General features: G+C 51.2%; 1 protein-coding gene across 1 annotated transcript; it reads left to right on the top strand.

The window, feature by feature from the left end:
* Positions 1-950: 950 nt before the first annotated feature.
* On the top strand, positions 951-19865 carry Wrap53 (WD repeat containing antisense to TP53). Its single transcript, XM_051167489.1, has 10 exons — positions 951-1543; positions 1666-1764; positions 2548-2659; positions 17501-17589; positions 17768-17858; positions 17964-18096; positions 18756-18964; positions 19111-19214; positions 19343-19480; positions 19571-19865. Exons 1-10 carry the CDS (start codon positions 1158-1160, stop codon positions 19815-19817), a joined length of 1608 nt encoding a protein of 535 aa, XP_051023446.1. The 5' UTR covers positions 951-1157; the 3' UTR covers positions 19818-19865.
* Positions 19866-20091: the final 226 nt, after the last annotated feature.

The following is a 20091-nucleotide window of genomic DNA, read 5'->3' as shown; positions in this document are numbered from 1 at the left end:
TTATTTTCTTTTTGGCTTTGGGAAACACGGTCTTTGTAGCCAAGTCTGGCCTTGAACTCTCGGCAGCCTCCCCCCCCCCCCCTCCGCCTTCGCCTCCCAAGTACAGGGATGAACCAACGCGGGCAGCTAAGTTTGTTTTCTCATCAGCTAATCACTTTAGAAAGGTCTTAAAATCTCAATCTAACGTGTTCTCGGAGATACTTTATATCATACCATCTTGTTTAATTTCCTGTACAGTCCTCATCACTATCTGAAAAGATTGTTTTCACAGTCTTTGATTTCACAACGACGAAAACTTTATGGGGCATAGAGAACTTGTTATCTATTTTATTAATTACTATTTTCTCTAATGCCTTGTACAGCGCCTGGGTAGGAATATTGATAATAAATATTGAATGACATGGAGGGAGTACAGAAGGAAGGGAAGGGGGGGGGAGAAAGGAAATCTAATTTTGAGTTTGCCTAACTTAAAACAATATTTTCATGGGGGGGCCAGAACTGTAGAAATTAAGCGCCCTCTGCAGGCCGGGGGAGGATGGGCGCCTTAAGAATTTCCCGGGGGGCGGGGGGTGGAGGGGTGGGCTGGGACCGAAGGCTCAGCGGTTGAGAGCACTGACTGCTCCTCGAAAGCACCCGGGTTCAATTCCCAGCAGCACATGGCAGCTCACAACTGTCTATAACTCCAAGATCTGACACCCTCATACAGACACACGTGCAGGCAAAACACAAATGCACATAAAATAAAATTTAATTAATTAATTAAAAAAAAAAAGAATTTCCCCAGGGCACAGTAGAGGGAGCTCGCGTACTTTTCGCCCAGGCCGTCAGTTCAGACTACAACTCCCAGAGACCTCTAGGGTTTCCCGCCTTAGCGCTCAGACTCGGATCGGGATGCGGGGAGCCTATCGGAAGGAGGCCGGACTCCCGCGAGCTCAGGACGCGCCGGCCGCGCGCAGCGACCCGGGGCGCTTTGCTTTCCGCGCTGGGTTTCCCGGCGTCTGCCGTCGGTTTCCGGCTTCGGCTTGTTCTTCCCGGAAGAGGGAAGCAGGCTCGGGTCTGTGCGGCGCTGCGCCCGGATCCCTGGGAACTGTAGGCAGTCCGGCCTCGGCAGCTGAGGCTTGTCCGCGCTCTGCCCTCCCGCGGGCGGGCTCTACAGGATGAAGACGTCGGAGGAGCGACTCTTAGCTGCGGACAGCCTCCCTTCTGACCAGGCCCCAGCTCCAGGGCCCCAAGGTTCCCCTGGGCATAAAGATGCAGACTCCGAGCTGGTGCCGCCGCCATGCGGTGGAGGTGACCAACCCCAGGTAGCCACAGGTTGCGTGGCTGGCTCGGCTGTGTCCCAGGAGTTGCAGCAAGGGGACCCGGCTCCTCGGGAGGCGCAGTTTCCTGCTCCCAGTGAGTTGAGCCCTCGAACCGAGGGACAAGAAGGTTCTGAAAGTGCGAGCCTTCCCCCGGTAGATGCAACGGATCGGCCCGCGTCGGAGTCGGCAGAGGCCGTGGAAGGTGTGTCCGAGGAACCCGCTGCAGCGGATGAGGGGGACATGTAAGTGGCTGGAACCTGGGGAGCCTGGACGTGTGAAAACGTCCACCACCCGTCCTCAGCTCCGTCCCAGGCCCGTTTCGCTCTGACGCCCCGCGATTGTTGTTTGTCCATCTCCTTTCCAGCTTTTGGAACTACTGCTTCTCGCAGGTACCCCGCTACCTCAGCGGTTCCTGGTCGGAGTTCGGCAGCCACCCGGAGAACTTCCTGAAAGGTTGTAAGTGGTAAGTACAGCAGGCAGGGAGATGGCCACTCTCGGGAGGTTCGTTTTTAAAACCCACCCGGACTTGGCCCCTCGTCGGGCGGGCGGGGGGGGGGCGGTCTTGTAATCTCAACGTTTGGGAAGTCGAGGAGGGGAGGTTGGGAGTTGGTGGCCTGCCTTGTCCCTAGAGTGAGACCCTGTCTTAAAACAAAAACAAAGCCGGGCAGAGGCGGCTCACACCTTCAATCCCAGCACTCGGGGAGGGAGTGGCGGGCGGATTTCTGAGTTCCGAGGCCAGCCTGGTCTACAGGTCTCGGTCCAAGACAGCCAGCGCTGCACAGAGAAACCTTGTCTTGAGGGAAAACAAAACAAACCCAAACGTAGCTAAAGGTGGTTAAGGAGTGATAGAATACTGTTGAGTGCTCACATTGGGGCTGTGTTTTCCTTTTCTGCTTTGGTTTATTTTTTTTCCTTCAATTTCTAGTACTGTGGGTTTAGCCCACGGTGTCCAGCATGCTGACCTGGGCCTTACCACTAAGCTACATGCTAGCCTCCCCCCCCCCCCCTTTTTTTTTCCTTCTTTTTTTTTTCTTTATTTTGAGACAGGGTCTTTCCAAGCTGCCCAGCCTGGCCTAGAATTCCGTCCTCTGCCTCAGCCTCTCCGGTTGCTGGGATTAGAGACGTGTGCCACCATGTTCTGCATGAGTTTATGTTTCCCTAGGGCTGGTGTCTACTAGAGGCAGCCCTATTCTTACAGCTTGAAATCAAAGCTCTGTTCAGTTTTCTAATTCTCCTGTGTTTTCAGGGCCCCTGACGGTTCCTGCATCTTGACCAGTAGCGCTGATAACGTCCTAAGGATTTACAACCTGCCCCCAGAACTGTACGGTGAAGGAGAACAGGAGGAATATGCAGAAATGGTAAGGGTGGGGCTGACTCCGCCCCTTTGCCAGCCACCGCCCATCACAGCCCTTACTGTGAATGAACTCAGTGTGTCCCTGGGTCAGCGGTTCACAGGCAGGACTTCCCTTCACCTTGGCTTGTCACATGCATCATTTTCTGTCTTGAATTCTGAAGTCTGTGTTAAAGGCCAGCCAGCCCCTTTAGTCAGGAGCCTGTGCTTTCTGTGCTCAGGCTGGGTCTCAGTGACACCGTGTGCTTCTAGGTGTCTGTTTCGTGATTTCCCATAAGTCCTAGGGGTGTAGCTCAGTTGGTAGAGTGCCTAGCATCGCACACGAAGCTCTGGTTCCAGCCCCCACTCTCATAAACTGGGCTTGCTGGCTTAACCTCAGCACCCCAGAGGTGGGGCCAGGAGGGATAAATCCAAGGTCTTCCTCAACTGTATAGCAGGTTCTAGGCCATTGGGCTCATATAGGAGTGAACGGTGGACAAAGAGCTGGTTGTATTTTGGGGGGGGGTTTAGTGTGCAAGTGCACCTCAGTAAACAAGGTCGTTGCACATCGAGACAAGTGCTCTAGAAGCTCCAGGCAGGAAGTTACTTCAGCCTGGGAGCTGTAGTGCAGCCTGGCCGGCTTTAGGAGGCTTCGTCTCTGTCAGCTTACTTTCTTCCTCTTTTTCTCCTTTAATCTCAGTGCTCAGGAGGCAGAGGCATGTATGTCTCTGTGAGCTCCTAAACCAGCCTGGTCTACAGGGGGAATTCCAGGACAGCCAGGGCTACATGGAGAAACCGTGTTTCAAACAAAAAGATCTATTTTTAGTTTTTAGGTGTGTGTGGGGATGTGTGTGGGTGGACCGGTACCTTCAGAGCTGTCAGGCAGGCAGGAAAGGGAACCTCAAAAGAGGTGAGAATGAAAATTCAGTTCAGGGCCGTGGGTGATGGGGTACGCCTTTAATCCCAGCACTCGGGAGGCAGAGGCAGGCAGATCTCCGAGAGTTCGAGGCCAGCCTGGTCTACAAAGTGAGTCCAGGGCAGCCAGGGCTACACAGAGAAACCCTGTCTCGAAAAAAAGAAAAAGAAAATTGGGTTCAGATTTACTTTAGTCACCATGGATCAGGATGTTGGGGAATGTGATCTCAGGAGCTTTATTCCTGATAGATTTGAACACAGCATACTTTGGAAGAAGTTTCCTGGTGTAGTACAATCTCTGGTACAGAAGGTAGCATAAATTAAGATGAAACTCCACTCAGGGTACATGGAATTTTGTCATTTCTTCAGGGAGATGGTTTCCAGAGATAGGCTATCTATAATAGCTCAAGGGCCTAAGAAGGGTCTGCCCTGTCTTAGTCAGACAGATAGTGTGGAGATCCATTGGGCTGTTAGCACCTCTGGTCCTGGTTGTGGGAGCTTGGGAAAGCCTTGGCTGTAAGGGCCGTTTAGATGACCAGCCACCTCCAGTCCTGGTTAAGGAACTTGATATGGCCCCGCCCAACAGATACCACTGATCTCCGGACTGTTAATCACTCCCAATCCCCAGCGTTCACATCTCGGAGAGTCTTGTGTGTTTCGCATTCCTTGCTTCTCTAGACATCTGTAGGCGCAAGGACCTTTGTGCTCCCAACACGGAGCCACACTGGAGTTGACAGGTAGTTATGAGCCATCTGACATGGGTGCTGGGAGGCGAATTTGGGTTGTCTGCAAGTATGTGCTCTTTACCTCGGAGCCATCTTTCCAGCCACCTCTCTTTGTTTTGAGGCAGGTCTCATGCTGGCTTCTAACTCGATGTGTAGCTGAGGCTAGCCTTGAACCCGGGGTTCTCTTCCCTCCTTTCAAGTGCTGGAGCTCCAGGCGTTTGTTGTCATACCCTGAATGTCTGTCTGTGCACACATGCACGCTGTGTCTACGGGAGGCAGAATAGGGGGTCGGATCCCCTGGGACTAGAATTGCAGATAGTTATGAGCTGTCATGTGGGCGCTGGGAATTAAACCCCAGCTCCTCTGGAAGAGCAGCCAGTGCTCTTAACTGCCAGGCCATCCTTCCAGCCCCCGCCACCCCTTTGACACAAGAACTTATGTAGAGAGGGCTGCCCTCAAGTTCAAAGTCTGAAGCTAGCCTTGAATTCCTGACCTGCTGGTTCCACCTGCAAAACAGTCTCTCTTCCACGCCCCTGCCCCCTACTTGTCAAGCTAAACTGTTAGCTCCTTCCTATATAGCCACAGTCTCTTACCAGGGGACCCCAAACTCATGACCTCATTTAATCCTATTTTGGTTTTGTTTTTGGAGGGAGTTTTGAGACAGTTTCTCTGTGTAGCCATAGCTATCCTGGACTCACTTTGTAGACCGGCTGATTTGGAACTCACAGTGATCTGCCTGCCTCTGCCTCCCTGAGTGCTGGGATCACAGGCGTGCGTCACTATACCCAGTTGGTTTTCTTTGTTTGTTTTTGAGATGGGGTCTTAACTATGTAGCCTTGGCTGTCTTGAAACTCTGTAGGCCACGCAAGTAACATGCATCAGTGTTCTGCCAGTACATACGGATGTATATCACATGTATGCCAGAGGAGGCATTGGCACTGGTCACAGAAGGTTGTAATCTGCCACATGGGTACTGGGAATTGAACCTAGGTCCTCGAAGGGCGGGCAGTGCTCTTGATCACTGAGCCGTCTCTCTAGCTGCTTTTTTATATTTTTTGAGATAGGATCTTGCTATGGACTCACTCACTATGTAGACCAGACTGGCCTCAAACTCACGGAGATCCTCCTGTGTCTGCATCTGGATTGTCGGCTTCCCTCCCCCGACAACAGCCGTAGACTCTCCTTGAACTCCATAAGTATCTGAGGATGAGGGCCTCTTGTAGTCTTTGGGGTTTGTCTCATTTACCTTACATCTTCTTCATCTTCTTCCTCCTCCTCCTCTTTTTTTTTTTTTTTTTGGTTTTTCGAGACAGGGTTTCTCTGTGTAGCCTTGGCCATCCTGGACTCACTTTGTAGACCAGGCTGGCCTCGAACTCACAGCGATTCACCTGCCTCTGCCTCCCGAGTGCTGGGATTAAAGGCATGCGCCACCACGCCCGGCTTTCCTACTCCTCTTTTAAGACAGGGTTTCTCTGTGCTATCTTGGCTGTCTTAGACTCACTTTGTAGACCAGGCTGGCCTCGAACTCACAGTGATCCACCTGCCTCTGCCTCCTGAGTGCTGGGATTAAAGGCGTGCGCCACCATGCCCAGCTCCACCTTGTATCTTGTCTGGTGGTTCTGGGATCACAAGTAGCCGCTATCGCCTGGCATAGTAGGTTGTGGGGGGTTGAACTAAGTGACCCCCGTGCAATAGGCGCTTTACTTCTGAACTATCTCACACCTTATGAGTGTGTCTTAATGAAGCTGAATCACTGTGGAAATTAGAGTATGTGAACTTGATGGTAATGCCAATTCAGTGGTGACACGGCCCACACTCGACCTTGGGAGCAAGTGGCAGATACAAGGGTAATGGCTGTGGCTGCTGAGGAGGTACGCTGGCATGAAACAGGCCCACGGTGGCATGAGTCCATAGAGCTGGAATGCATGCCTGGGCGATGCCACAGGAAAAGTAAGGCAGGGCGTATAGGGATCGGAAGTTACAGGTTTGAAACACGTGAGTATGCCGGCATGGTACATGTCTATACTTAATCATGTTGTGTTTTGTTTTGGGTGAAATGCATGATGTTTTGCTGCGTGTATATCTGGTGCCCACAGATAGGAAGAAGACATCGGATTTCTTGACACTGGAGTTACAGATGGTTGCCATGAGTTACAGGTGGTTGTGAGCCACCATGTGGGTGCTGGGAATCCAACCTCAGTCCTCTGGGAGAGCAGTGAGTGTTCTTAACTTAATGCCTTTAATCCCAGCACTTGGAAGGCAGAGGCAGGTGGGTCTCTGAGTTTGAGGCCAGCCTGGTGTACAGAGTGAGTTCCAGGACAGCCAAGGCTGTCTCAAAAACAAAGCAAACAAACAAACAAAACGAGCTAAAACAAAGACTCAAAAACGAACAAACATAAAAAAAGGAAGTGGTGCTTGGAGGAAGACAGAAGAGGATGGAAGCGGAAGCTCAGGACTGAGCGCAGGGAGTGCTGGGGAGGCGGCTGCTTAGCCTGCTCCGGGGAGCCAGCATCCTCTCTGTCCTCCCTGTGGGCCCCAGGCACACACGTGTGCAGCCAGAAAACACCGTATACTTTTATTAAAAGACAGTATTTTGGAGCTGGAGAGATGGCTCAGTGGATAACAGTGCTGCCTGCTCTTCCAAAGGTCCTGAGTTCAATTCCCAGCAACCACATGCTGGCTCACAACCATCTGTAATGTGATGTAATGCCCTCTTCTGGCCTGTGGGTGTACATGCAGGCAGGAACACTGTATACATAATAATAAATAAATATATTTTTTTAAAGCGGTATTTTTTTAAAAAAAAGAATACTAGTCTCTTGTTTTAAATTAAAATCCCAGTCTGTCTACTTTTCCAATAAAGGAGGAGCCAGATGCTGGGGTGAAAATCTGCCAGCTCAGAGGGGCAGAGAAAGCACCAGCTGACCTGCCTACTCAGCTCATGTCCCAGTGGATAGGGCCCAGAAGGCTCACTAGTCCAGCTGACAGCCCAGGAGGAAAAGGCCAAAAAACCCAAGGCCAAAGGCTTGCTAGCTCAAAGCTTAAAGCCAAAGGTCAAGGAGCTAAAGAGCTAAAAGCTAAAGACCAAAGAGACCCTTCTACTTTACATGCTGTCTTTGTGTTTGTTTTTCTTTTTTCTTTTCTTTCTTTCTTTTTTTTTTTTTTTTTCTTTTTTTTTTCTTTTTTTTTTTTTTTGAGACAGGGCTTCTCTGTTTAGCCCTGGGTGCCCTGGAACTCTGTAGACTAGGCTGGCCTCGAACTCAGAGATCTGCTTGCCTCTACCTCCTGAGTGCTGGGATTACAGGTGTGCACCACCATGCCCGGCTTCTTGTGGTTTTTTGAGACAGGGTTTTTCTGTGTAGCCTTGGCTGTTCTGAACTCGCTCTGTAGACCAGGTTGGCCTTGAACTCAGAGATCCACCTGCCTCTGCCTTCCAAGTGCTGGGACTAAAGGCGTGTGCCACCACCACTGTCACCAGCCACCACCACACCTGCCCGCTCAATTCAAAGTCCCTCCTGCTCTTTAATCCCTGTCAGCTGGTTTCTTACTCTGCCTCTTGACCTAGGGCTAACTTTATTAAATACTCTATACAGAAAGCCCTTGGATTAAAGGTGTATGCTAGGGCCAAGCCACACCAAACAATAAACAGGTTTTTACAGTTGACAGTGTCAGGGATCAAGGACAGATTTACAGTTCACAATCTGTGGACCAAATACCCTGCACACTAGTCAAGCGAGGTGGCTCCCTGGGTGTGCAAGCTTCCTAACGAGTTCAGGTCATGGGACCAATGGGGAAAGAGAGAACCACCCCAACAGTTGTCCTGTGGCCTCATGTGTGTATTGTGGCATTCATGCATCCGTTTTCACACATGCATTACACATATAAAGCAATAATAATAAAGATAACAGAAGGATCTGTAAAAACCAAGGTGGAGTACCAGGCTGTCAGTTTCAGAAAATGAGGAGAAGGGCCAGTCACGGCTGCAAAGCCTTTGATCCTAGGACTTGGGAGACTTCATTCATCCATTCTTTCCTTTCCTTTTCTTTTTTTTTTTTTTATTAATTTTTTTTTTTTAACCTTTTCTTTTTTAGATGGGATTTCTCTGTGTAGCCTTGGCTGTCCTAGACTTACTTTGTAGACCAGGCTGGCCTCGAACTCACAGAGATCCACCTGCCTCTGCCTCCCTGTGGGCATTGGCCACCAAGCCTGGCTGAGGAGGGTGAGTTTAGATGTACATGTAGCATGTTGTGGGCCAGTCTGGGCCCAGGCAACAAGACTCTCCTACACAAACTGGGCCTCAGAGAAGCCAAAGACTGGCTGACATCAGTCTGCGTCCTGCCAAGGCGGGGAGCGTGAGCTGAAAAGCCACCTTAGTGCGGGAGGGCGTGGCATAGCCAGGGCCAGGCAAGTTCTGGAGGGGCAATGGAGCTCCAAGAAGAGGAGAGGTCAGGGGAATTTCAGACCCTGTAGTGAGGAAGGTTCCGGGCCGTAGTTTTCAACCTTCCCAGTGCTGTGACCCCGCAGTACCTAACTAACCCTCATGCCGTGGTGACCCCAACCATAAAATTGTTTCTGTTGCTAATTCATAACTGATTTTGCTAATATTATCAATTATAATGTAAATAGTTGTTTTTTTTTGATGAACTTAGGCGACCCCTGTGAGAGGTTTATTCAGTCCCCGAAGGAGTCGAGACTCCCTGCTTGAGAATCACTGATTTGGGGAAATTGGCAAGATTTCTGATGTAAGGCCAATTAGGGTATGTAGAGTGAGTGGTGTGTGTGTCAAGGAAATGCTAGACAAGCCAGAAGGGAGGCCGCTCCAGTGCCTGAGGCTCGTGGGTACGTTTGTGTGGGTCTTTCACTGTCTCCACTCCTATCCCCCATCCTGGCAGACGGGGGTTTCTCTGTGCAGCCCTGGCTGTCCTGGAACTTACTCTCTACACCAGACTGGCCTCTGGGCATTAAAGGTGTGCACCACTACCTCCCGGCCTCCTTTTTTTTTTTTTTTAAGATTTATTTTTATTTTGTGTTGTGTATATCTGTGTCTGTACATGCCAGGGCAGATGCCAGCAGGCCAGAGCTGGACTTAGGGGAGCTGTGAGCTGCCTGACACAGGGACAGGAAGGGAGCTAAGGCTTTCTGAAGGGGAGCGGTAGGTGCTCTTAACTTTCGAACCCACCTCTCTAGCCCTGTTGTTGTAGTGTTTCTGTTACCCCTGGTTGGCCTGAAACACACTGTGTTCCGGGTCAGGGCGACGTGTAAGTCTTGCTGTGATCCTGCTTTGTCTCACGTGTGCTGAGATTGCAGTCCGTGTGCCATCTTGACCAGCCAACGTTTCTGTGAATCTCTATGGCTTCCAGAAAGAAGTGTGACCTGGTGGTTCTAGATGCTTCCCTGGGTCAAAGGCTGCAGATGTTGAGTTCTGTGAGAAGGTGAAAAGCCCCGGTTCCCAGACAAACACTGGGGAACAAGGCCAGGGCCTGTGGTGTGTTGGAGAGGTGGCTTCTGTCGGATTATGGCGCATACTTGTTGTTGAGAAAAAGGCCCACTGAGGAGTAGTTTTCTCGTTGCTGTGACAGAGTATCTTACAGAGCAATGGAAGGAAACGTTACTTCTGGTTCCAGTTGAGGGTACAGTCTATCATTGCAGGGGCATCATGGCAGCAGTCCCCTGCCCTCGGCGCACAGGTGTGGGGAGCTGGTACTCCACCCACTTTATCCTGGTTATCCAGCCCAGGACCCACGGCCATAGAGTGGGGCCTCTCACAATTAGGGTGGGCCCTGCTACGTCAGTTAACACAGCCCAGAAGTTCCCTGACACGCAAGACAGGTGTGTCTCCTAGGTCATTCTAGACCTGTCAGGTTAACAGTCAGCATTAGCTGTTACAGGCCAGCAAGATGGCTTAGCATCCGGTGAGCCAGCCTGGAGACCTGGGTTGGATTCACACAAAGATGGAAGAGCAAACCAGCGCCACAGATTTGTCCTCTGACCACCACATACACACCGTAGCATGGAGGCCTGTGCACATGTCGTGCACTCTTACGGTTCTGTAGGCACACATGCACAGACGCGCAGGGTGGGGCTAAGGTGGGGACAGTGAGAGAATAAGATCCAGGTGTGGTGGCTGGTACCTAAAATCTCAGTGCAGGGAGCTCCAGGCCACTCTGAGCTGCAGGATGAGAGCTCATCCCAAAACAGAGAGAAAGTCACCACTACCTACCACTTTACAAAACAGCACAGGAAATGTATTTCCATTGTTTCTAGAAGCTGTACCCAAGTACTGGAGCAGTTTATGTGCTTACAACCTTACAGTACATGGCTTTATTTCCTTTCAACAATTAGATGCTAAATGTTTTTTTAGAGTGGTCTAGGCTTCTTAGTTCATGTGTTTTATGGTGTGTGTTGAGTGCCTTTGGTAGGCTTGGTTTAAAAAACAAAACAAAACCCCTTCTCTTTTGGACATTGAGTTTCTAGAATTTTAATAGTATGTTATTCTTCAGATAGCAGCTGGGTGTGGCAGCCGCGCCTGTTTAGTGTAGCATTTAGGAGGCTGAGGCAGGAGGGCCTGGCCTGCACAGCGGCTGCTTCTATCTCAACCTGCTTGAGGGTAGCCTTCCCTTTCCTCCTTTCAGGAAAACCTGTTTTCCTCTCCTCTTCCCCTTCTCTGTTTCTGTGGGCTTTTGTTTTATTTTGTTTTGTTTTTGAGACAACCTCACTGGTGTGACACTGGCTGACCTGGAGCTCAGAGGTAGGCCTGCTTCTGCCTCCGAGTGCAGGGATTAAAGGCCTGATCTGTTATGCCCACCAAGAAAATGCAGGTAGGTTTGTAATGTGAAATTTTATGTGTAAGAGATAACTTAGCTCCCACAGTTTTTTTGCATATAGATGTGTGTGCGCGTGTGCCTGTGTGTGCTGGGTCTTAGTATCCCAAACTGACTTTGAAGTTCTGACCTTTGTGCCTCAGCCTCCCAAGTATAGGGTGGCAGTTGCATGCCCTGAGTTCTGCCTAAGTGTTCCCACTTTGTGTCTGAGAGCTCAGTGTTTGAAAACATGAAATCTATGGAACTAGGAATGTAGCTTGGGGTGCCATGCTTGCCTGGTGTATGAAGATGGTTTTGGATCCAGTTGGCCCTCTGTACAGCTGCAGGTCCAGATACCTGGTGAAGGCATGGAGTCTGTGCTGAGCGTGCTTGGAGCCTTTCCTCCCTGACCATTGCACTCCCTAAACCCTTGAGTGCAGCAACTGTCTGTGTGATACTCACATGGCCTTAGTAATGGAAAGGAACCTAGAGACTGGAGCACAGGAGCGGGCATTTAAGTTCTGTGCGGCTTCTGCAGCATTGTGATATGTTGTGTGTGGGGGTGTCCTGGATCAGTGCCCCTGGGGTAGTAAGGGGTGAGCTAGGGCCTTCTCCCTATGTAGTTTCCCCTCTTACTGTCTGTCTTTGCACAGAGCTTTCTAGAACTCTCTCTTTAATTTTATTTATTTATTTATTTATTTTGAGGCAGGGTTTCTCTATCTTTGGATGTACTAGAACTCACTGTGTAGACCAGGCTGGCCTCAAACTCACAGCGATCCTCCTGCCTCAGCCTCCTGAGTGCTGGGATTAAAGGCGTGCACCACCACGCCCGGCCTGGCCATTGTTCTTTGTCCTTGCAAAGTCTTTCCGGATTCCCCTACTGCTGAGGGTGTTGGCTCCTCATAGCCTTTCTGTGTCTAAGTCTCCACAGCTTGGTGGCCTCAGACATCCAAGCCAGAAGCCAGGGTCTCATCCTGTAATCGCCTTCCCGGCCCCCACGGTAGCTGCCAGATCGCATTAAGCCTATGTGATCTGCCTCATCCCCCACTTGACTCCTTCACTCTTTGACTTTAATTCAGGATCCACTTATTTGGGTCTTATGTTGCTGCCACAGTCTGCTTGTGACACATCATTCACCCGTGGCTGGAGAGGTGGCTCAGCGGTGAAGAGCCCTTGTTGATCTTGCAGAGGACCCAGGTTCCATTCCCTGCACCAAAGTGGTGGCTCACAGCCGTCTGTAACTCCAGTTCCAGGGGATCTGACACCCTCTCTGACCTCTGAGGCACACATGCGGGGCACACGTCCAAACATGCAGGCAAAACACTCATAAATGTAAGATGAAAATAAACAAATGAGTAAATCCTTTGCCTGTGATCCTGCCCTTGACACTGGTGAGCGAAGCAGACAGGACTGTCTTGCTCTGTTAGAAGAGATGCAGCGAGGAGCAGGGAGGCCAGGAGAGCGTGAAGCAGGGGCGAAGGGTGTGGACAGCTTTTCCGAGGAGGCCTGGGCCCTGGAGTAACTTAGAGTCTATCAGGAGGAGTTAGAGTGGAGGGAGGGAGCACTGTTACAGAGGCTGCTCGTGGGAGGCATGGAAGTGCACTCTCATGGGGCCTGGGAATCAGAGGTGGGTTCTATCTGCAGGCCAGAAGAGGGCCTCAGATCCCATTACAGATGGCTGTGAACCACCATGTGGTTGCTGGGAATTGAACTCAGGACCTCTGGAAGAACGGACAGTGCTCTTAACCACTGAGCCATCTCTCCTGCCCCATTTGTTTTATTTTTTCTAGACAGGGTTTCTCTGTGTAGCCCTGGCTGTCCTGAAACTCACTTTGAGATCAGGCTGGCCTCAAACTCACAGAGATCCATCTGCCTGAGTGCTGGACCACCACTGCCCGACAGATACTGTGGTTTTTAGGGACGTGACAGGTGACTTGCAGACAGGAGCATATGTGGAAGTCTTCCTAAGTAAAGGGCCACGTGGAGTCTGTGAAACATTTCAGCGGAGATGATTCTATATAGAATTCCAGCTTACAAGGTCTCGCTCCAGTGTGGAGAATGGGTGGGTGGGCTTGAAAACAGTGGTGGAAGCTGGGCGGTGGTGGCGCATGCCTGTGGTCCCAGCTCTCTGGAGGCAGAGGCCAGTAAGAGCGGTAGTGGAGGAAGGTCTGCAGAGCACTCAGGGTGTTGCAGAAATGCTGGCAAGAAGGCAGCGGCTTGTAATAGGTTGTCGGGAAGGATGAAGGGAGGAGACAGGGAGCCCTGGGGAAGACTTGGCAACTTTATGTTGGGCTGGACCAGGAGGGAAGGGTGCTCGAGGATGGAGCGTTGTCCTAGTTTGCTTTCCTGTGCCTGTGGTTAGAAACAAAAGAGCAACACTGCCTACTTACTGGCTGTTCCCAGGCTCACGGTCAACCACATAGTCTAGGCTCACCAGCCCACAGATGGCACCACCTACAGTAGGCTGGACCCTCCTATATCAGCACACGCCTGTAATCCCAGCACTCAGGAGGCAGAGGCAGGTGGATCTCAGAATTCGAAGCCAGCCTGGTCTACAAAGTAAGTCCAGGACAGCCAAGGCTACACAGAGAAACCCTGTGTCGAAAAACAATTTAAAAAAAAGAAAAGGCCCTGTAGACATATCTACAACACAGTTTGATCTCCGTAATTCCTTGATTGACGTTCCCTCTTTCTTGGTGACTCTGGTCGATGCACACTAAGCTTCTAAACCAGCATGCGGCCCAGGAGCAGTGGGAGCCGGAGCTGTTACGGATCAGTAGTCTGCAGTGCCTGTGGGAATCCCCAGGCAGGCAGCTGCATGGATGCAGGGAGAGGAGCCAGAAAAAGAAGTCATGCTCGCATGATGTCAACAAATACCTTACAAAGGGTTGGTGTCCGTGCTATTTCAGAGTCCTATACATGGTTAAGAAGAGAACAAGTTGGTAGAAAAATAGGCAAAAATTAGGATACAAGACACCTAAATAGCTAAGAAATACAGAGAAAATGAAGCCATATATGTGGCACATGTCTGTAAATCCAGAGTTTGGATGATGACACAATAGTTCAAGGCTAGCCTTGAGAGCTACATAGTGACTATGAGGCCATTCTGTACGAAAAGTTAACCCTAGGCCGGGAATCCCAGAGAGAGTCAGAGGCAAGTGAGTCTCTGTGAGTTCGAGGCCAGCCTGGTCGACAGCAAGTTTCAGGACAGCCAATGCTACACAGAGAAATCCTGTCTCAAAAAAGTAAATAAATAAGGTTAACCCTAGGTCAACAGGCGGAACAAGAAACCATCTGGCAGAGATTAGGTAGAAAGAAGGAACTTTGAGAGCAGGGGAGTTAAGATAGCGGGAAGGAGCAAAGGAAGGGTGCTTAGCTTTTGGCTTTTTCCTCCTGGGCCATCAGCTGAGCTGGCAGGCTTTTTGTCGTTTAACTTTTGCCTTTTTCCTTCCGGATGTGAGCTGGGTAGACAGGTCAGCTGTGTGCCTTCTCTGCCTCTCTGAGCTAGCAGGTTTTCACCCCAGCATCTGCCTCCTAAGTCTTCATTGGTAAAAATCAAACATTAGGTATTTGCTTTTATTCTAACAACAAAAAATAAACAGGGCAAACTGTCCTGCCTTGACTTTACAGTATGGATAAGAAACACCAAATTTACCATTGTAAAGCACCATTTCAGAGCCCACAGACAGAAACATGTGGCCAGGCACGGTGACACCTGCTTGTGATCCCAGCGCTTTGGAGGCTGAGGCAAAAGGATGAGGAGCTTTGTGAAGTGCCAGTTTTCCCAGCGCACCCAGCCCTGTCGACTCTCAGCAGCAGCGTTTAAAGTGCCTGGTGTCCTTTTTCTTCCTGCCATCACCTGTATTTGGTTTTGTTTTTGTAGTGGTGAGGATCAAAGCCAGAGCTTTGAGCTACACTCCAGCACACTGTCAAGCTTAAAATTATTCTCTTTTTTATTGTTGTTTTGTTAGTGTAGGGAGGGGTGTGTGTGTGTGCTGGGGCCTCATAGAGAGCAGATGACAGGTACGTGCTCTCCTTCCATCTTCACGTGGCTCCAGAGACCAAACTAAAGTCACCAAGTTGCACAAGCACCTCACCCGCTGAGCCGGCTAACCCACTGCCCTGGTTTGCTTGTTATGTTTTGTTTTGCTTTTTAGAGACAAGGTTTCAAGTACCCCTGGCTGCCTTTGCACTTGCCATGTAGCTAAGGATGTCTTTGAACTCCTCCTCCTCCTGCCTCTCTCGCTCTGGAGTACTAAGATTGCTGGATCACAGCCATGAGCCATTGATGCCTGATTTGTGGTGCTAGGGATCAAGCCGTGGATGCTGGGCAAGCACCTCACCAACAGCCGTGGATGCTAGGTAACCACCTCACCAACAGCTGTGGCTGCTGGGCAAGCACCTCACCAACAGCCGTGGATGCCAGGCAACCACCTCACCAACAGCTGTGGCTGCCGGGCAAGCGTCTCACCAACAGCCGTGGATGCCAGGCAACCACCTCACCAACAGCCGTGGATGCCAGGCAACCACCTCACCAACAGCCGTGGATACTGGGCAGGCACCTCACCAACAGCTGTAGCCCCGTAGCCCGAACCCCTTGTGTTTCCATTTATGAAGGCAGTGCCTTTCTATGTACGTTAACCTGGTCTGAAAAAAAATTTATTTGTTTGTTTGTTTTTTGAGACAAAGTTTCTCTGTGTAGCCTTGGCTGTCCTGGACTCAATTTGTAGATCAGGCTGGCCTGGAACTCACAGTGATCCACCTGCTTCTGCCTCCCAAGTGCTGGGATTAAAATTGTGTGCCACCACACCCAGTGGTGCACATTTAATCCCAACACTTGGGAGGCAGGCAGGTAGATCTCTGAATTGGACAGCTAGGACTACACAGAGGAACCTTGTCTTACAAACAAAAGAACACATGTGCACACACACGCCTACCATGGCACTCATGCCAAAGCTCATGGCTGGCATGGTGCTTAGCAATGCCTTTATTCATTAGGCCCTTGCCAGGCCTGGCCTGGAGTTCTTTAGGTATTACAGGTTGGCCCTGGACTTAACAGTGGTTCCTCCTGTCTCAGGTTCTAATAAATGCTAGGGTTGGAGGCTGGAGAGGTGGCTCAGTGCTTAGGAGCACTGGCTGCTCTTCCAGAGGACCCGGATTCAGTTCCCAGCGACCACATGTTGTCTCACAACTGTCTGTAACAGTCACGAGACACCACACTGACTTTATTTTCTTCGGCTGGATAGAAAGATCATAGGTGTTTGCTTCTCTGTAGTAGTAAAGACTGACCCCAGGGCAAGTGTTCTACCGCCGAGGTGCGTCCACAGTCCCTTGTTTTGCTTTGGAAGTGTCTGTGCATTGTCTGAGCGTGGGTGGTCTGGAAGTAGAGCACCCACCTCCCGTGCGGAAAGCCCTGGCTCCCTCCCTGGCAGGGCAGAAGCAGGCTATGACACACCTGTTACCCTGGCCGCTAGGGGTAGATGTTCAAGGCCCATCTGGGATCTGTGAAACCTTGTCTTGTTGGGGAGCCTGAGGTGGTACCACAGGTGCAGACGTGATTCCCGTTTCCAGGGCCCATGTGTAGGCGGGAAGGACCTGCGCGCTTGAGTTGCCCTCTTCCTCCCACATGTGCTCTGTGAGTGTGCGTTTTAAGAAAGCTTTGCAGTTTTGGACTTTATTTGCATCGCTGGGGATCAAACCCACGGCTTTGTGAATGGCAGGTGATCAACTTTGCCACTGAGCTAAATCCAAATGGCACAGAATCTGCTTGGTTCTTTATCTCTAGGTTAGGGTATTATTTGTGTCTTTTTTAAAGTGTTTTAAGATTTTACTGCATTTTGGTGGCTGGAGTCTGACATTAGAGCCTGAGATAAATGCTTAAACAGTAAGGAGTCTGTTTTGTTTGTTTTTCTTTTTCTTTTTTAGATTTATTTATTATGTATACAGTGTTTTGCCTGCATGTACACTTGCAGTCCAGAATTGGGCAGCAGATCTCATTATAGATGGTTGTGAGCCACCATGCGGTTGCCGGGACTTGAACTCAGGACCTCTGGAAGAGCAGCCAGTGCTCTTAACCTCTGAGCATCTCTCCAGCCCTGTGTTTTGTTTTTCGAGACAGGGTTTCTCTGTGTAGCCTTGGCTGTCCTGGACTTGCTTTGTAGACCAGGCTGGCCTCAAATTCACAGCGATCCTCCTGCCTCTGCCTCCGAGTGCTGGGATTAAAGGCGTGCACCACCGCGCCCTGCAAAGATTGTGTTCTTTATGCCCCATCTGCTTTCTCCTACCTGGGTTATAACCTCCCCTGCCGGGGTGCGGGCACAGATGCACACAGGTCGTCCCGTCCCCCGCCCTGTCATCCTGTCCTGTCCTGTCCTCACCCCCCACCCCCACTTTCCCTGCAGTGAGCGCAGTATTCTTGTATCTCTGCAGGTTCCTGTCCTTCGAATGGTGGAGGGCGACACCATCTACGATTACTGCTGGTATTCTCTGATGTCCTCCTCCCAGCCAGACACCTCCTAGTAAGTGACGTGTTCCCCGTCACCTCGGCCCACACACCCAGTTTCAAAGAGGCCTCTCCTTAGGCTGCCAGGGCTACTGGGAGAGCGGGAGAAAGTGCTCACGTGTTGGCTGGGCACTTGGCTTCCTTCCCCTCCTTTGACAGTCAGTGCCAGGCCTCAGCGTCCGTGTCTCTCTCAGCGTGGCCAGCAGCAGCCGGGAGAATCCAGTTCACATCTGGGATGCATTCACTGGAGAGCTCCGAGCTTCCTTTCGCGCTTACAACCACCTGGTACTGACTTCCCTGTCCAGCCCCTGTGCTCGCGGCTGCCTCGCCCTTCTGTTTGCATGCAGCTGAAGCTTTGCAGGCCTGTTTCCAACCCTCTCCTGCCCCCAGGACGAGCTGACAGCGGCACACTCACTCTGCTTCTCCCCGGATGGTTCCCAGCTCTTTTGTGGCTTCAACCGGACTGTGCGCATCTTTTCCACATCCAGGCCTGGCAGAGACTGTGAGGTGCGACCCACATTTGGTAAGCCAGCAAGGGGAAGAGATGGAAGAGCAGCACTTGTGAGGGGCTTCGAGTGAGCTGGGGTCACCTGTGGGGTTTCTCATCATCCTCAGTACAAACCTGGGCGGCATATGCCAGCTGTAGAGATGACAGCAGCCTCTGAGTGTGGAGGACTCTACCAAGGTCAAGCAGTTGATTACAAAGCTGGGTCAAGGGGGCTGTTAAGATAGCACTGGCTGGTCTTGCAGGGGCCCTGGGTTTAGTTCCCAGCACCCACATGGCAGCTCACAGCTGTCTATATCTACAAGACCTACACCCTCACATAGACACATTCAGGCAAAACACCGATGCACATAAAATAAAACTAACAAAACAAACCTAAAAAATAATAAAATAAAACTAATTATTTAAAAAGAAAGAAAGCAAGCCAATCAACCATCCGTGCCTGTCAATTGTGTGCTATGTGGTCTCTCAAAATCTTGCTAATTCCTAGAAATGTATTTTATTCTTTTGCTGTGCCTGGGATTGAACCCAGGGTCTGTGTTAGGCAAGCACCGTGACCCTGAGCTTTCAACAATTGAGATTGCTTGAGACAGACATAGTGGGGGGTCAGGACCGGGGCAGGGACAGAGGTCCTTAGCTAGCACCCTGTGCTGACTGCTCTCCTGCTTGCTCTCCAGCTAAGAAGAAAGGCCAGAGCGGCATCATATCCTGTATAGCCTTTAGTCCGTCCCAGCCGCTCTACGCCTGTGGCTCCTATGGCCGTACCCTAGGCCTGTATGCCTGGGATGACGGTTCACCTCTTGCCCTGCTGGGAGGCCACCAAGGGGGTATCACCCACCTTTGCTTTCACCCCGATGGCAACCTCTTCTTCTCAGGAGCCCGAAAGGTACTGGTCAGAACCCAAAGCATATGGGTAGACAGGAGTGAGGACATCATTTGTAACATGTAGAAACATAACAAGTTTGAGGGACCAGGGAAGCTGGGGGGCAGGTGGCAGGGAGGCTGGCTCCAGACCCTTGTTTTTGTCTTCAGGATGCTGAACTTCTGTGCTGGGACCTCCGGCAGCCTGGCCACCTCCTGTGGTCTCTGAGTCGGGAAGTGACCACCAATCAGCGCATCTACTTTGATCTGGACCCGTAAGTGGTCGCAGCCCCTTCCAGGCTCAAGGATGTCAGAGTCTCGCTGCAGGGGCCTAGGACCCTGGATAGGAATGGCTCTACCCCAGGGGTGATGCCTGCCTGGCGCAAGTCTCCGTCCATTCCAGGAGCGGGCAGTTCCTAGTGAGTGGCAACACCAGTGGAGCTGTCTCTGTGTGGGACGTCAGCGGAGCTTTCAGTAGCGGCAAGCAGCTGGACCCTGTGATGGCCTTTCTGCCCCAGAAGGACTGCACCAACGGAGTGAGGTGCTCAGTTCACTGGAGGAACGTGGGGCCAGGGTCGGGGAGAAAGGAGTCCCCCTAACCTGGATCTTCACACACTGCTCTCTCCTGCAGCCTTCACCCCAGCCTGCCTCTGCTGGCTACTGCCTCTGGCCAGCGCATGTTTCCAGAGCCCACCGACAGTGGGGACGAAGGCGAGCGGGAGCCGGGCCTTCCCCTGCTGTCCCTGGGCCACGCCCATCCTGAATGGCGGCTTCAGCTCTGGTGGTGTGGAGGGGGACCAGACCCCAGCAGCCCTGGTGACCATCAGGATGAGAAGGGACAAGGAAGGACCGAGGGATGTGGGGATGAGTTAATATAAAGATTCTGTATCATACTGGAGTCATTGTGTCTGTTTGGGGGTGGCACGTGACTGGTGGGAGTTTGGCAGGGGGCGTTAGTATGTTCCTTTGTCCAGCGTCTGTGGGGTCTGGCATATTGTTCCCAAAACCAGGGGTTGAGAGGTGGGACCAGGCAGGAGCCAATGAGGTGCTGAGCATGGTGTGAAGTCAAGCAGGTGGGGGTGGGGCCTCATGCCATTGACTGGATGGTTGCTAGGCAACTTGGTAAACTGAGGAGCAAACCTGTTTGAAATC

This window comes from Acomys russatus, chromosome 25, assembly GCF_903995435.1.
Source record: "Acomys russatus chromosome 25, mAcoRus1.1, whole genome shotgun sequence".
Lineage (NCBI taxonomy): Eukaryota > Metazoa > Chordata > Mammalia > Rodentia > Muridae > Acomys > Acomys russatus.
Note: the sequence above shows the minus strand (reverse complement) of the source record. Positions and strands in the feature narration are given on the sequence as shown.

Bases quoted from the DNA above. Each gene is read 5' to 3' on its own strand.
- Wrap53 (XM_051167489.1), top strand. From the start codon at position 1,158: ATGAAGACGTCGGAGGAGCGACTCTTAGCTGCGGACAGCCTCCCTTCT. The intron at 19,215-19,342 runs GTAAGTGGTCGC...CGTCCATTCCAG, and splicing joins ATCTACTTTGATCTGGACCC to GAGCGGGCAGTTCCTAGTGA. The intron at 19,481-19,570 runs GTGCTCAGTTCA...TCTCTCCTGCAG, and splicing joins GACTGCACCAACGGAGTGAG to CCTTCACCCCAGCCTGCCTC.